Source organism: Lactuca sativa, chromosome 7 (assembly GCF_002870075.4).
Source record: "Lactuca sativa cultivar Salinas chromosome 7, Lsat_Salinas_v11, whole genome shotgun sequence".
Lineage (NCBI taxonomy): Eukaryota > Viridiplantae > Streptophyta > Magnoliopsida > Asterales > Asteraceae > Lactuca > Lactuca sativa.
The window spans coordinates 106,231,649-106,245,626 of NC_056629.2; the positions used below are offsets into that span (position 1 = coordinate 106,231,649).

The following is a 13,978-nucleotide window of genomic DNA, read 5'->3' on the forward strand; positions in this document are numbered from 1 at the left end:
AAAGCGAGATGAAAATCGAGCAGAACTTCGGCTTTGAAGAGTTGATTTCCTCGGGATTCTCAGGAATCTCGGGAGTGTAGAATCTTCCTTCGGAATTTATGTGTGAAAACCAGGGCTTCGAGGGCTTAACCATAGAGTTTCGGCACGAGAGATAGAAGAATGGAGCACCTAAACCCGGTACCCCTAGAGTTCTATTTATAGGGCTCATTTTTGGGTGCCACGTCGTGGCAAAGGGTTGGCCACATCGTAGTGGTCAAGTCTTATCTCCTTCCGTTGATTAGACGCCCTCAGTCACTTGCCGGGTCGCAGCAAACTGTGCCATGTCGTGGCAGACCTGACAGCCTCGGATTTTGGACCCCGAACTTGTAAAATTCGTAACTTTTGCATCCGAGCTCCGTTTTCGATGTTCTTTATATGCACGCATAGCTGAAAATATGCTCTACAACTCTCGTTTAGACTTTGTTGGCTAATTTTGTCACACCCCAAAACCAAGAATGGCGGAAACGTTCTGGGGCGGAGGACGTCATGTAAAGTATCACAACACAGTAAATGTAAATAAGCAAACAACATCATCCATTGCATTAAATATATAATTTTAATACAAGCATGTTCTGTACAGTTTTAGACACCAAAAATATAATGTAAATCAAAATAATATGATGAGTCTTGAATGCGCTCCATCTTCTCAAAAACTGGCATCGGTACCTGTCTACTGATGACCTGAGAATACAAGTTATTTTGAAAGAGTTTATCAGCATTAAGCTGGTGAGTTCATAAGTATTTTAGTGACGATGTTTGTTGTCAAAAAAACATTTGAACCTGTCTCAAGTATAAGTTTGTAAAATGTAAGTAAGTGTTTGAATGTGTTTGTAAAAGTTTGAATCTCTTAGAAAAACCTATATTTTCTATTAAAGTAGCCTTCTACCAAGGCACAACTGTTTTGTATGCTCGTTTAATGTAAAAGTGTGTAATTTCCCAAGTTTAACTATCATTTAATAAAATATAGTTTGTACAATAAAGTTTTAGTGAGGTTATCACTAAAAATATGTAATGGGTAAATCATTGTAGTACTGTAGTTTTGTATTATAGGAACTACTACTGTACTAACTACCTTAAACCGGATTTATATTAAGGTATAATGTGATAATTGCACCATACTATCGACTGGTAACAACGACATAATGAATGGTCGTAATAACGGAATGACGTTTGGCACCCGCAGACCTGCAGGTCCGGCTGTAGCTAGCAGCAAGGTGTAGGATAGTCAATCCAGTATAGATCTATACGCAAACTCACGCTCTCCCTCTAAGAGAATTCTGGCTACAACTCGGGCCATGACATTTAAGGCATGCTCCGATACAGTGGATCACAATTGTTAACTTATTCTTGTATATGTAATGAAATGTTTCTCGTTCTAGTATAGTTGTATATGTTCTCCTCCTAGTATAGTTGTATATGTTCTCCTCCTAGTATAGTTGTATATGTTCTCATAGTATAGTTGTATATGTTCTCTTCCTAGTATAGTTGTATATGTTCTCATAGTAATGTAATGTATAGACTCATGAATGAACTGACTCATTGATCTAGTAGTTGTAATAGTATGATCCTGTGTTACCCCGATGGTAACTTACTAATGATGTGTCTTAGTACGTATGAATATGGAAGTACTTTTATGTCTATATATGTATATTTGATATATAATTAATATGGAAACGACCTTCGGATGGTCACCCGAAATCCCACCGGACCACATCCAAATCGAGAAAGAGGAAATAGGGCGGATGGCTTTCCTAAGCCCTTTAAACATTATTTATACATCTATACATATATGGGCATGCAATTTATAAGAAGTAAAACAAAGTTTAAATAATAGCATTTGATAAGTAAAAGAGTTTGTAAAACATTTTGAAGTAAAACAGTTTGATAAACAGTTTGAACAGTGATAAAATCATTGGTTTCCTAGTTATTAATCACATGTGATTAATGCAATCACATGTGATTGAAGCAATAACTATAAGTATTTAACTTGTATCCCCCCCCCATAAAGTATTTAAACATTTAAAATCGTTTCAAAGGTTGATTTAAGGGGTATGAACTCACTTGTGGTGAGCTGTTTAGATTGTAGTGTCGGATACCATGCTAGGTGGCAAACGGAGACTTGCTTACACGCACAAGCCTAGTTATCATATAATAAGCATATATAACTAATTAGCCAAATAATAACTTAATAAAATAAGTTGGGACACTCAGGAACATGCAAACACTTTGTATAAGTGTTTAAGGTCCTAAGGGTTGCATCTAAGTCTATATGGGACAAGGCAAAAGGGTTCAATGTACCAAAAGACCTTGAATAAGAGTTCACCACCCAACAAACCCCACCCTTGGAGTTTACGGTCGTAAACCCTTGAGTTTACGGCCGTGAACTCCACACTTGATGGTTTTGGGTGTTTTAAGGTGCTAAACTAATCCTAAAATAAGCCTAGCATTTGTGGAATAATCCTTGAAGTAGTTTAAGGCCCTAGAATGCTCCATAGAGGAGTTTACGGCCTAAAGACCGTATCCCCTAGAGTTTACGGCCGTAAACTCCTATGGGGTGTTGGTTTTAATTCTTTTAAGTCACTTGCACATAAAGGATAGCTTCTAGGTTTTTGTTTAAGGCTAAAGGGGACATTAGGCACACCTTTGTGCCTTTACTTGGAGTTTACGGCCCAAGAGATGTTCCTTGGCCATAAACTCCCTTTAAGGGATGATTTTGATGTAATTTACTCCCCATTCAAGTCACAAGTATTAAAGGGTAATTATCTTAAAGCCTTAGGGGTGTTTAGGGCACTCTTAGCCCTTGAAAAAGGTGTTTACGGCCCAAGAGCATATCCTTGGCCGTAAACTCCTAAAACTAGATGATCTTGATTGATTTCTAGCCTCTAATGTTCATACATAAAGTCCCTAACTAGATACCTAACATGGAATGGTCATAACTTTTTCGTTATAACTCAGATTTTAGTGTTCTTAGTATTTCTGTAAACCTTAACACATTATCTAGCATAATAGATATCCCTATAGAGACTTTTGCATATTTTATTTTCGAAGTTAATTTCATTATTTTAAAAGTAGTTACAATACTTGACTTTTTAGGTCATTACATAGAGTCAAAATATCGGGTTGTCACAACTGTCATATGATTATCTGCTATATGTGCACATGTTTGGTCGGTGGCTAAGGTTTCACTGCATTATGCGTAAGCCAACAGGTCAGGGCATTCCAACCCGTTGAAAGGGCCTGGGAGTATTCCATCCCGAAGATGAATGGACCCATAGTATGTTGGCATTCCAACCCGATGGTTGACTGGACCCATAGTATGTTGACATTCTAACCCGATGATTGAGGGCCCGGGGTATTCCAGCCGATGGTTGACTGGACCCATAGTATGTTGGCATTCCAACCCGATGGTTGAGGGCCTGAGGTATTCCAACCCAATGGTTGATTGGACCCACAATATGTTGTTATTTGTATATGTTATCTGTTTGGGTCTTGGTACTTTGGGGGAACTCACTAAGCTTCGTGCTTACAATTTTGGTTTATGGTTTCGGGTACTTTAGTGGATCATGACAAGGTGAAGGCGTGACCGTACACATCCTTGCGTTTTGGACTTATGATTTTCTGGAAAACTCTAATAATGTGAATGTTTTGAAAACCATGTTGAAAGAGATTCCGATTTTTAAATAATGTTTTGGAAACAACCCTTTTTGTAAACACTTCTATAGAAAAAGGGTTGTTTTGAAAATTTTAAATTTTATGGATGTTACAGTTTGCTACATTTTTTTACAAAAATAATTCATTTTTTACAAACTTCACAACATTATTTTAAATAATGCAAGGAAATTTGAGCTAAACATTATAATATAAAGAAATGAAAGTGGGATGCTATAAATAATACACAAATCAAAGAAAATTCATTGCTAATTCTTGCATTTAGCCCTCGGATAATTTTGTAAAAAAGTTTGTTGCTAATTTTTTATGTAAGAAAAACATCCTACTTTAGTCAACCATATGTGTCCTTCATTTTGACGAACGTTACAAAATGACCTTTTTGCCCTTGATTTAGATCATCAGATCATGTTTTCTCAACATTGAAGGATGTTTGTTAATCATGTGTGTCTTTTTTCTTGCGGTCTCCATACATTAATCGGTACTACGGAAAAAGCTATCAAATTATATTGACCAAATCACCCTTGAGACCAAAGATATCAAGATTTTTGTAGCTGTAGGAATATGAAATTTATTGAGTGCACGTTGGCCATCAAAGAACAAGTTCATTTTCAATTACCTTCACTTATTTTGTCGAATTAAATTCCTTTTATAACACTTGTATTTAAATATGTTTTTGCATTCATCCATCCATCCATGCATCCCTATGTTATACAAATATGGTGTCATGTATGTATGACCAGACATGCATGGTGTGACTCATTAATAATTAATTCATGAGATTATTATGTATCAAGTTCTGTGAAGACAATTTTTCATCACATGTAATAAAATGGAAGCAAATTCTCATATATTGTTAAAAGAATTGATTTAATTATAATGATAATAGTTTTATCTTTTTGAGGAGTGAGATCTTTAACTACGGCAGGTCAAGGTAGACTAAACTAAGGTCAAGCTTTTGTTGAACAACATTTAAGGTTAGATAAATACAAGATTCCTTTTGTTATTTGGTTGAGTTTTTTGCAATTTACTCTGTTTTTTCTATAACCTTCATGCAAATAGTTGTTCTAACTCCAATGGTAATTATTGCCGCCTATTCTGTTAAACTATGTATGATTTATATTTTATGTTTTTAAATTTGGTAAATATTTTTTGCTAATATTGTATTCCAGTTAAAAAACTTTATAAAAAATAGCAATGTATATGAAAGCAGGATGCTACAATAAACACATCACCAAATGCATATTGCTTCCAATGCGTTAAAAAAAACAACTTTATATGAATTATATTACTATAATTAGTAGATTTTTCATAGTACAATGCTATAATAGGAATAAATGAAAGCATGATGTTATAAAAGAGAGTAAAACCAATAGCTTTTTACATCGGTCAACACGGCCACCAGACGGGTATAACACTACTTTGTACTATTTGCAACTATTATCACCATCGGAAGTTAGTCTAAGATACTACATATAAATCCTACCAAAGACTTATGAATTAGTCATAGTGAGTGTTTTCAGTCCCAAAAGAAAACATATTTGAGAATAAATGTCAATCCTTGAAGGACTGACATGATATTGAATAGGGATAAAAAGAAATTTATTGAATACTAAAGGAGATATCAAATACTAAATGAGATAACATCAATGATTGATATTCAACCCGTGAAAGATAGTATCGTGAGCTACTACGACATAAAATGTGACCGGGAAAAACCACATTAGATATTGAATGAGATTGCATAAGGGCTAATATGTAGTCACTAAACAGAGACTGATATGACATAAAATCAAGGACCCGAAGGAAATATATTATAGACTAAATTTGATAGTATCCAAGAATTATTTTCGGTCTCTGCTACTACAATTATCATGGACTTAATAAGGTAATTAACTTTTAGGTTTGTTCACATCTAGGTAACTATCTTTTTTTTTTTGTACACATCTAGGTAACGAACTTTTTGGAAATGTTCACATATGACCATTATGACCGGCTGTAGCAGGTTATATCCGGTCATAACCAGTCATAATGGTCATATGTGAACACTTTCAAAAAGCCGGTCATAATGGTCATATGTGAACACTTCCAAAAAGTTCGTTACCTAAATATGTACAAAAAAAGATAGTACCCAGATGTGAACAAACCGAAAAGGTAACAGTAAAATACATGAATGGTCCCTGTAGTTTAGGTAATTTGTGCGTTTGGTCCATAACTTATTTTTTAACTTAGATGATCCTTACTATTTATTTTTGTTGTGCATTTGGTCCCTGTACTACCTCAAAAGACTCTTGTGCCATTTTTATTTATTTATTATTTTTTTCTTACTTATGTATTTATTTTTTATATATTAAAAAAAGTTAATAGACCTCACATATCTGCATCTCCTCACCCTAAACCTGAAACCACATTTGAGGAATTTAAGTTAAGTCCCACAATAGTCTTTTGAGGGAGGATAAGGACCAAATGCACAACAAAAATAAATAGTAAGGATCATCTATGTTAAAAATAAGTTATGAACCAAACGCATAAATTATCCAAACTACAGGGACCATTCGTGCATTTTACTATTACCTTTTCGGTTTGTTCACATCTAGGTAACTATCTTTTTTTGTACACATCTAGGTAACAAATTTTTTGGAAGTGTTCACATATGACCATTATGACTGGTTATGACCGGATGTAACCTGCTAGAGCCGGTCATAATAGTCATATATCAACACTTTCAAAAAGTTCGTTACCTAGATGTGTACAAAAAAAAAGATAGTTACCCAGATGTGAACAAACCGAAAAATTAATTACTTTATTAAGTCCATTTTCCCATCAAAAACTATCATCTAAGTCTAATTATTTGAGACTAGCAAAACCAGTTACTGATTATTAATCAAGGGAAACTGATTTTGCCGGTGCTTGATACAATTTTATCTTGTTGTGCATTTGTCAGGAAGAACGCAAAAAAGGAAAGATCGGGATTTTTAAAAAAGGAGAGGATTTTGCTCTAATACCACGTAGATTGTTATTTTTCTATTAAACGATCCTTACATTAATTACATTAAATAGAAGATTACATAACAAAAATACAAAATAGAAACATGTAACAGCTTCATGGTCCTCCATCGCAGAGAACACATTTACACATGGACTGGTCAAAGCAAATAACCAACAATAATGTCATTGACTGGTGAAAGTGGTGAAAAGAAAAGACGCCCAATTGGCCGGATCCACTCAATACTCATGATCAATATACAAATGAACAATAAAACATGCATAAATCAAACATTACAGTTATTCCCGTCCCTTGCAAATTCCAAATACAGACAGATAGAAACTAGCAACTACAAGTCAAGTCTGAAAAGTCTGATAATAAAAGTAAAAACACATTACTCTAGATAACGTACGTTTTCACAATAAGATAACACATTCGTCATAAAGTTAAAAACCCGACATTTTAATACGTTGGTCACCTTTAGTGACAGACGGTGTGAAACACCCACAAAGCCGCTTCCTCCTCCCCGTGCCGCCACTCTTCCCGCCACGGTGAATAAAATCGCGCAAAATCACACTCGTCCGGCTCTTAGTCCTCGAAAACCTGCTCTTCCCTTTGCTTTTCTTCTCATCTTCCACCTTCAATAACACATACTGAATCTTCTGAACCTCCAGTTGCACCCGTTTGATTCTTTCAGACTCTTTCCATGCATCATCTTGCTCCACCCAAACCGATAAAGACGGGTTTTTCTCAACACTAGCCATCGATTCAACGTTCACATTCACTAACCTCAAAATCGTCTCCTCAGCCTCTTCTAATTGTTCTTTCACAGTCTCGAAATCAAACCCCGTTTGTTTCTTCTTACCCTTCTTCCCGGTCTCCAACTTTTTAGCCAGATCTTTGACTATGGTTTCAAGATTCGCAAGCTTTTGAGCATCGGACGCAAGTCTATCCAAAAGTTTGCATTTTCTAGAGTCTTGATTTTGATTGGGTCGGGGTACTACAACCTCTAACTTATCCACACCCAAATCTTCAATTTGTGGCTCATATGGAAGCCTTTTGAGTTTCTTTTCGGTCTCGATTTTGTGGGCTTCATGGGCTATTTGAAGCTGTTCGATCATTATATCATCGGTTCGGGAATATGCTCTTCGGCTTCGGCTCCTGCTATTGGTTGATGACGAGCCATCGGAGGCTTGATCGAGTGGGATGTCACGAATCGGGACACCTTTTCTGGATTCAGATGATGATGATGATGATTCGGGTTTGGGTTTTGAGAGGTTGAGATTATCTAAGGTTAGGTAACGTTTTCCACGTAATTTTTCGAGTTTGTGTTGTTGGGTCTCGGTGGTTTTTGTGGGTTTCGATTTGGTTTGGATGGATGAGATTTCACGCCTTGTGACCACTGTGTTTATGTCTTCGATGATTACTTTTTCAAGTGCTGTTACACGAGTCTGGACATCGATCAAATCAGAGAGACCTTTTGGTAATGGTTGCTGTGATTTTGGAGTTTCATTTGATTCTGGATCAATTTGCTGATTGTGTGGATGAACTTTTACTTCCATATCCTATAAAGAATTTTGATTCATTAACCTTTTATTTGAACTGTAAGAAATTGCAATAAATAGCAACACACTGGCTTTAGTAACGTTTTTATACGTCCAATGATCAAATTCAAAATGAAGTGAAAGTATGTTGCTATTTATTATACTTTGGAAAGAAAAAGTGTACCTCTGATTTCCGGCCAGCTGATGTGGCAAGATTTGCTGCCATAGTGAAGAAGTTATTCTCAAGAGATGTTATATTCTCCTTCAAAGAACCAATAACCGGATTATATGCAAGCAATTCCGCACGTAACCCTTCAATTTCACTCTCCATAATGCTTGTTTTTCTTTTCATCTCTTCAATCTCCCGATCTTTTGACACGGTTTGACCTTCAAGATTCTCACAAACCCCGGTCAACTCATGAACTTTATTTTCAAAAAGAATATCACGCGTGTTGGATATTTGAAGATCAAAAACAAATGAAGTAGCCTCGGCTTCCCACAATTCAAACTCGTTTTCCCGTTCTTGAAGCTCGGAATTCAAATTATCTTCGATATTTTTCCGTTCCTCAAGTTCTTCATGCAACATATCCAATTCTAATCCAAGATTCTCATTCACTTCACGGAGATATTCCGTTTCTTTCTCGAACGCATCAAGCTTCAATTCCGATTCCGCATACTTTCTCGTCATCCCCTCCACCGCAAATTCCAATTCCGACTTCATCTCCTCGGTCATCTGGAGCTTCGATTCCAACTCCTCAATCGTACATTGCATAAGAAAATTTTCATTTTCAAGCTCATTCTTCACGATTCCGTACTTTTTCTCTGATTCCCGGAACTCTGATTCCAGTTGTTTGAGAAGGGTTAAAATGACATTTTTCTCCATGAGTAACCGGTGCTTATCATCTTCTTCTTTCTTCAAAGAACGCTTCAAATTCTTGATAATTTTTATAATCTCTTCAACAGATATCTTTGCGGTTTCGTGCCCGCCCATGGAACCAATCTCTAGAGCCAAGAACACCTGATAAATCCCAAATCTTAGATTTTCAACTTCAACTAACAACAGCTCTTCTTCAACCTGTTGCTCAAGAATCTCGGTCTCAAGCTCAGAAATCAATTTATCAGCCAATTTCGATGCCTTAACATGTTTCTCGCTCTCAACCAATAACTCATAGTTCTTTTCTTCGACTTCTTGTATGAATTTATGCAAGATGAAGTTTTCAAATTGAGCTATCACAGCTTTATCAAGTTCCTCCTGGAATTCGTCTTTCCGGCATTTGCTCTCTTCTAGAAGCCGAGCCTGGAATTCCTGATTCCTGATCATAAAACTCTCCCGTTCTTTCTTTTCGATGCTTAAACAACTCATCAATTCTCGAATTTGTGAACGACCCGTTTCCTTTTCGATCTCGAACTGTGTAAACCGATCCTCGAGAGCTTCTAATCTCCGCCTCACCGATTCCAATTCCGCCGCCAGAATGCTTCTTTCTGCCACAAGATTGGATTTCTCAGTGTTGAGCAATTCACATAGTGATTCCAATCCTTTTGATTTTTCCCGGAGATTTTCAAGCTCAAGATTTGCTGTGGAAAGAGCATTCTCAAGAATCATGTTTTGATCCCCGAGTTTTTGCATATTAACAGTAATTATATGCAACTGAGACAAAAGAATGGTTTTTTCAAGAACTAGAGCTGATTGTTCGCCATGAAGCAGCTCATATGAAGTTTCCAAACTGGAATTCTTCTGGATAAGTTCCTCGATTTTTTCCGGGAGGCGTTTTTGCTCATCAGAATCCTTTTCAATGATCTGTTTTAGCCTTGAGTTTTCATCCTGCAAGTGTTTTACAGTTGACCCAATTGACTCGGGATTCAACCCGACCGACTCGAGTTGACTCATTAACACCTGATAACTCGAATTTAATCCCGTGATTTCTTCTTTTAAACCAAGAATCTCGTCCTGCATAGCGGTGGATTGACCCAATTGCAAAGCAACCTCTTCTTCAAGTCTCTCCTTCATTTCTTTCAGCCCCATGATTTCAATTTCCTTCAAATCTTTCAGCATATGAAGGCTGTTTTTAAGCTCATTTTCAAGATTTCTCTGTTCTTCTTGAGATCGAGTGTATAACATTTGCAGAGTCTCGAGAGCCGCTTCGATTTTAACGTAATTTGTGTGCTCGGTTTTCGCCGTGACTTGAAGTTTCTCAAACTCATCGTGTTTTTCCGATAACTCTCGATCTTTTAACATGATTTTTTTGGCCAAATCGCTCGCTTCCATCTTTAAATTTTGATTTGAAATCCCTAATCGAACACAAATCTCTTCAGCATCTTGAAGCTTTTTCGTAAGTGTTTCAATTTCTGATTGAGCAGAAGAGAGATCATGTTCTAATTTGTATGACTTCTCAAGGGATTCCGCATATAAAACCCGCAAAGCTTCTTTCTCTTCGGTTAACCCTGCGAGATCGATTTTAAGTTTTTCGACTTCCCGTTCCGCTCTCGTAGCTTGGTCGGAATACGTTTTGGATTCCGATTCCGATACCGCAATCTTGTTCTCCAAATCTGTAATCCTATCGAGACATTTTCCATACTCCAAAAGACCGGAATCGTTTTCCGATTCCAATCTGGTGAGTTTGTCCATCAAATCTTTAACTTCACTTTCACCCATTCCCCGTGTTTCTTCAATCTTTTCCTCCAAATCCGATATCGTTTCAAGATACTCCATTTGCTTAGCTAATCCCGCTTCCTTTTCCCCCTGCAAAACCTGAAGATTCTCCTTCAACATATGAACTTCTTTTTCGGCTTCAATCGCAATTCCATCAAGAATCTTGGCTTTTTCAAGTGCCCGATTAAGTTCTCCATCCGCATTACAAATTTTCTCCAAACTTTCTCGATACTGAGCAAGTAAAGACTCCTTTTCACTGGTCAAATCGGTCAACGCCTTTTTCAACTTCTCAATTTCATGTTCGGCTTTATTCGCCCGTTCGGTTTCCGAGAAAATCTTAGCTTCGATGATCTCGAAGCTAAAAGATTCATTATTTTGATCATCGGGTGTTTGAGATTGAGTGGTGGAGATTGAAGATGCTAATTCTTCCTGTAGGCTGAAATGCACTTGATCGGGAAAAGCCGCCTGTAAAGTCCTTTGAGCATGGCGGAGCTCACCGGTTGCATAATCATATCGTTCCGCTAGTGCACGGTAAGCTCGGTAGAACTCTTCAACTAATTTCATCAGCTCTGGCCTCTTCTTGTAGTACATTTCTGCCCTCCTTGCAAATGAATCCGCATCTTCTTCGATCAGTTTGATCATCGATTTCACTTTTGTATCCATATCTGCAAAAAATGAAACAATTTGACTTTCTTTTTTTACAAGTGGGCCCCTCGTTTTCATAAAGAACACTTTATGCGAATATGAACCATTTTAAATGACTTCATCAGAAACAACGAGTTAATGATTATCAAGTATCTCATCAGAATCAAGAGCATCATGACCAAGGGTGGACCCTGGAATTCTTTTTGAAATGCAAAAAAAGATTAAAGATGAACTCTTTTTGTTTTATTTTAATGCATACCAAAAAAAAAAAAAAAAACTCTAATGCTGCTTCAGATTCCTAGATCCATGACCCCATTTAGGAATGTAAAAGGTCGATGAAATTCTATACCCCATCACAGGAGTCGTATTCAAAATCAAATGCACACGAGATCAAATATCCCACAAATATTGGATGCGTGTTGAAAGTAATTATCTAACTATTTAGAGATCAAATAATCAGTTTGATTATCGCTTATTTTATTAATCAATTATTTAAATAATCAGAATTTCCCAAATAATCAAACACCGCATTAAGAGTTCATTTCAAATAGTACCACTTTATTATATTTATCAGATCAGATTGTGGTTGTTCAATATCTGTCGGTGGAAAGGAATGCGATTCAAACAAGTACCAAAATTATCTTTCATTTACATAAGCAATCAATCAATCATTCATCAAAAATAGATAAAAACAAGAAATAAGATGACAAATCACTCCATACCTGTAAGATTCTCTTGAAGCCATTTTGAATTTTTAGGGCTAATATGGCTGTCCCACCACCAAGAATACAAACGCCTTGACTCTGAATTTATCATGCAGGCCATCACTCCAGCACGGAAGAAAAAGGCAGCTGATTTGGATCTTCAAATCCCAGGAAAGTAGATCAGGGCCACAATCAAATTTTTTTTTATCTTTTTTCTTTTTCACAAAAAGTAGGGCTACTTCGCACCTAAAAACGTCGGTTAATTAGTAAAGTTAGACAACCACAAAAAGTGGAATTAGGGTTATATCAACATCCGAGTAGATTACAATAATTACATTCTATAAATCAAGCAGAAATTGGGGGTTTATAAGGAAAAAGAAACTCCTCGATTGAGTTGTAACACTCGAGTAGCTGTGAAACCTCTTAATCTGAACACAATTACGTTAATTACACAATAGTCTCTCAGGTGGGTGTTTGAAACCATTAGGCAAGATATCGTTTTCAAGCCATCTAACCAAAAAAAAGTAGAAAAAAATAGTATGAAATTAATTGAGAAAATGGCAAAATCAGTCGAAATATTTCAACAATCTGATGGAAAGAAAGACAATTTATGCAAATGGGATGTTTTTTAAAGAAAAGATTCATATTTATTCTTTCAAAAACGTGTCGACGTGGGATGAAATGATGAAATCGAAAATTAAACCTAAATTAATTGAAATGGGGGAGACAAAAACATCAACAAAAAAACATTTAACCAAAACCCAGATGAGTTAGATTAGCATTACAAAGAAAGAAAATGAAGTAAAAATCCAAGAAGAAAAAACAAAATCTCGGTTCTCAAAACAGTAAGTGCTAAGGGGTATGAGAAATCAAGATTATCAAGCAACAAAGATCGATAAACTTACAGAAAAATGAAATCTTGCAAATGGGGTTCTGGATTCTGATCTGCAGTTGTAACCCTTCACCCCGTAGAACGGAATTTCCTCTGTCTCTCAACCCATTCGCTTCTCCCACTTTCTCTCTCTAAAAACTCTGACATTCAACGGTAGGTTTTCTTCTTTAATTGACTATTGGGTCATCTTGTTTCTAATTTTATTGCAGACATACAGTGTGAGAATGACTCATGGACTGTAAAAAGCAATAAGTGGGAAACGTGAAGGTTTCTACTAAATGTGTTAGTTTATTGGGGGGCTCGAATCTCGCACATAATAAATGGTAAAATACTCAAACTTAATGATTTTGTCCATTATAAGCATGTTTCTTCAAAATCATATTTCTTATCCCATCCCATCCATAAATATAATATAATTTTCTGTGTTTATAAAAGATATAACAAATATTATGAATATCCCGTCCATAAAAATCATACATTTTCTGTGTAAGTATATAATAAGATATAATAAATATTATTGACTACAAAAAGATATTGTATTGAATTCTTAAAAAAAAAAAAAATTAGAGTTACATAAAAATTGGTCCCTTGAGTGTTAGATAAGTTTACTTAAAGTCATAATGTGTTTGTTTGCTTAAACTTGCATTGATCGTACTTATGTTTCTTATTCCTAATGAAACGGTTCCTAGGTTAATGTCGGATGAACTATATCTTGTATGAAAAAGGTATTTCAACGATTTTAAGCACTTGCCTTTAAATGGTACTAATAAATTGCAGCACAATTAAATTGCACCTCAAACAAACCGACATATAGTTATGATATAAAGGCTAGCCCCATGCGAAAGAAACACA

General features: G+C 36.0%; 1 protein-coding gene across 2 annotated transcripts; it reads right to left on the reverse strand.

Moving 5' to 3' along the window:
• Window positions 1-6,949: 6,949 nt before the first annotated feature.
• Window positions 6,950-13,404, reverse strand: LOC111898712 (protein NETWORKED 1A). Of its 2 annotated transcripts, none has more exons than XM_023894586.3 (4): window positions 13,140-13,404; window positions 12,253-12,392; window positions 8,420-11,550; window positions 6,950-8,256 (listed from the first exon to the last, which is right to left on the reverse strand). In XM_023894586.3, exons 2-4 carry the CDS (start codon window positions 12,353-12,355, stop codon window positions 7,138-7,140), a joined length of 4,353 nt encoding a protein of 1,450 aa, XP_023750354.1. In that variant the 5' UTR covers window positions 12,356-12,392; window positions 13,140-13,404; the 3' UTR covers window positions 6,950-7,137. The 2 variants fall into 2 exon arrangements, with proteins under 2 accessions (XP_023750354.1, XP_023750352.1); XM_023894584.3 differs by having other exon boundaries at window positions 12,253-12,480.
• Window positions 13,405-13,978: the final 574 nt, after the last annotated feature.

What these genes read in the sequence shown, in the direction of transcription:
- LOC111898712 (XM_023894586.3), bottom strand. Translation starts at nt 12,355, where the DNA reads ATGGCCTGCATGATAAATTCAGAGTCAAGGCGTTTGTATTCTTGGTGG. An exon ending in GCTTCAAGAGAATCTTACAG is followed by an intron (nt 11,551 to 12,252) that starts GTATGGAGTGAT and finishes CATTTTTTGCAG; the next exon opens with ATATGGATACAAAAGTGAAA. An exon ending in CAGCTGGCCGGAAATCAGAG is followed by an intron (nt 8,257 to 8,419) that starts GTACACTTTTTC and finishes AATTCTTTATAG; the next exon opens with GATATGGAAGTAAAAGTTCA.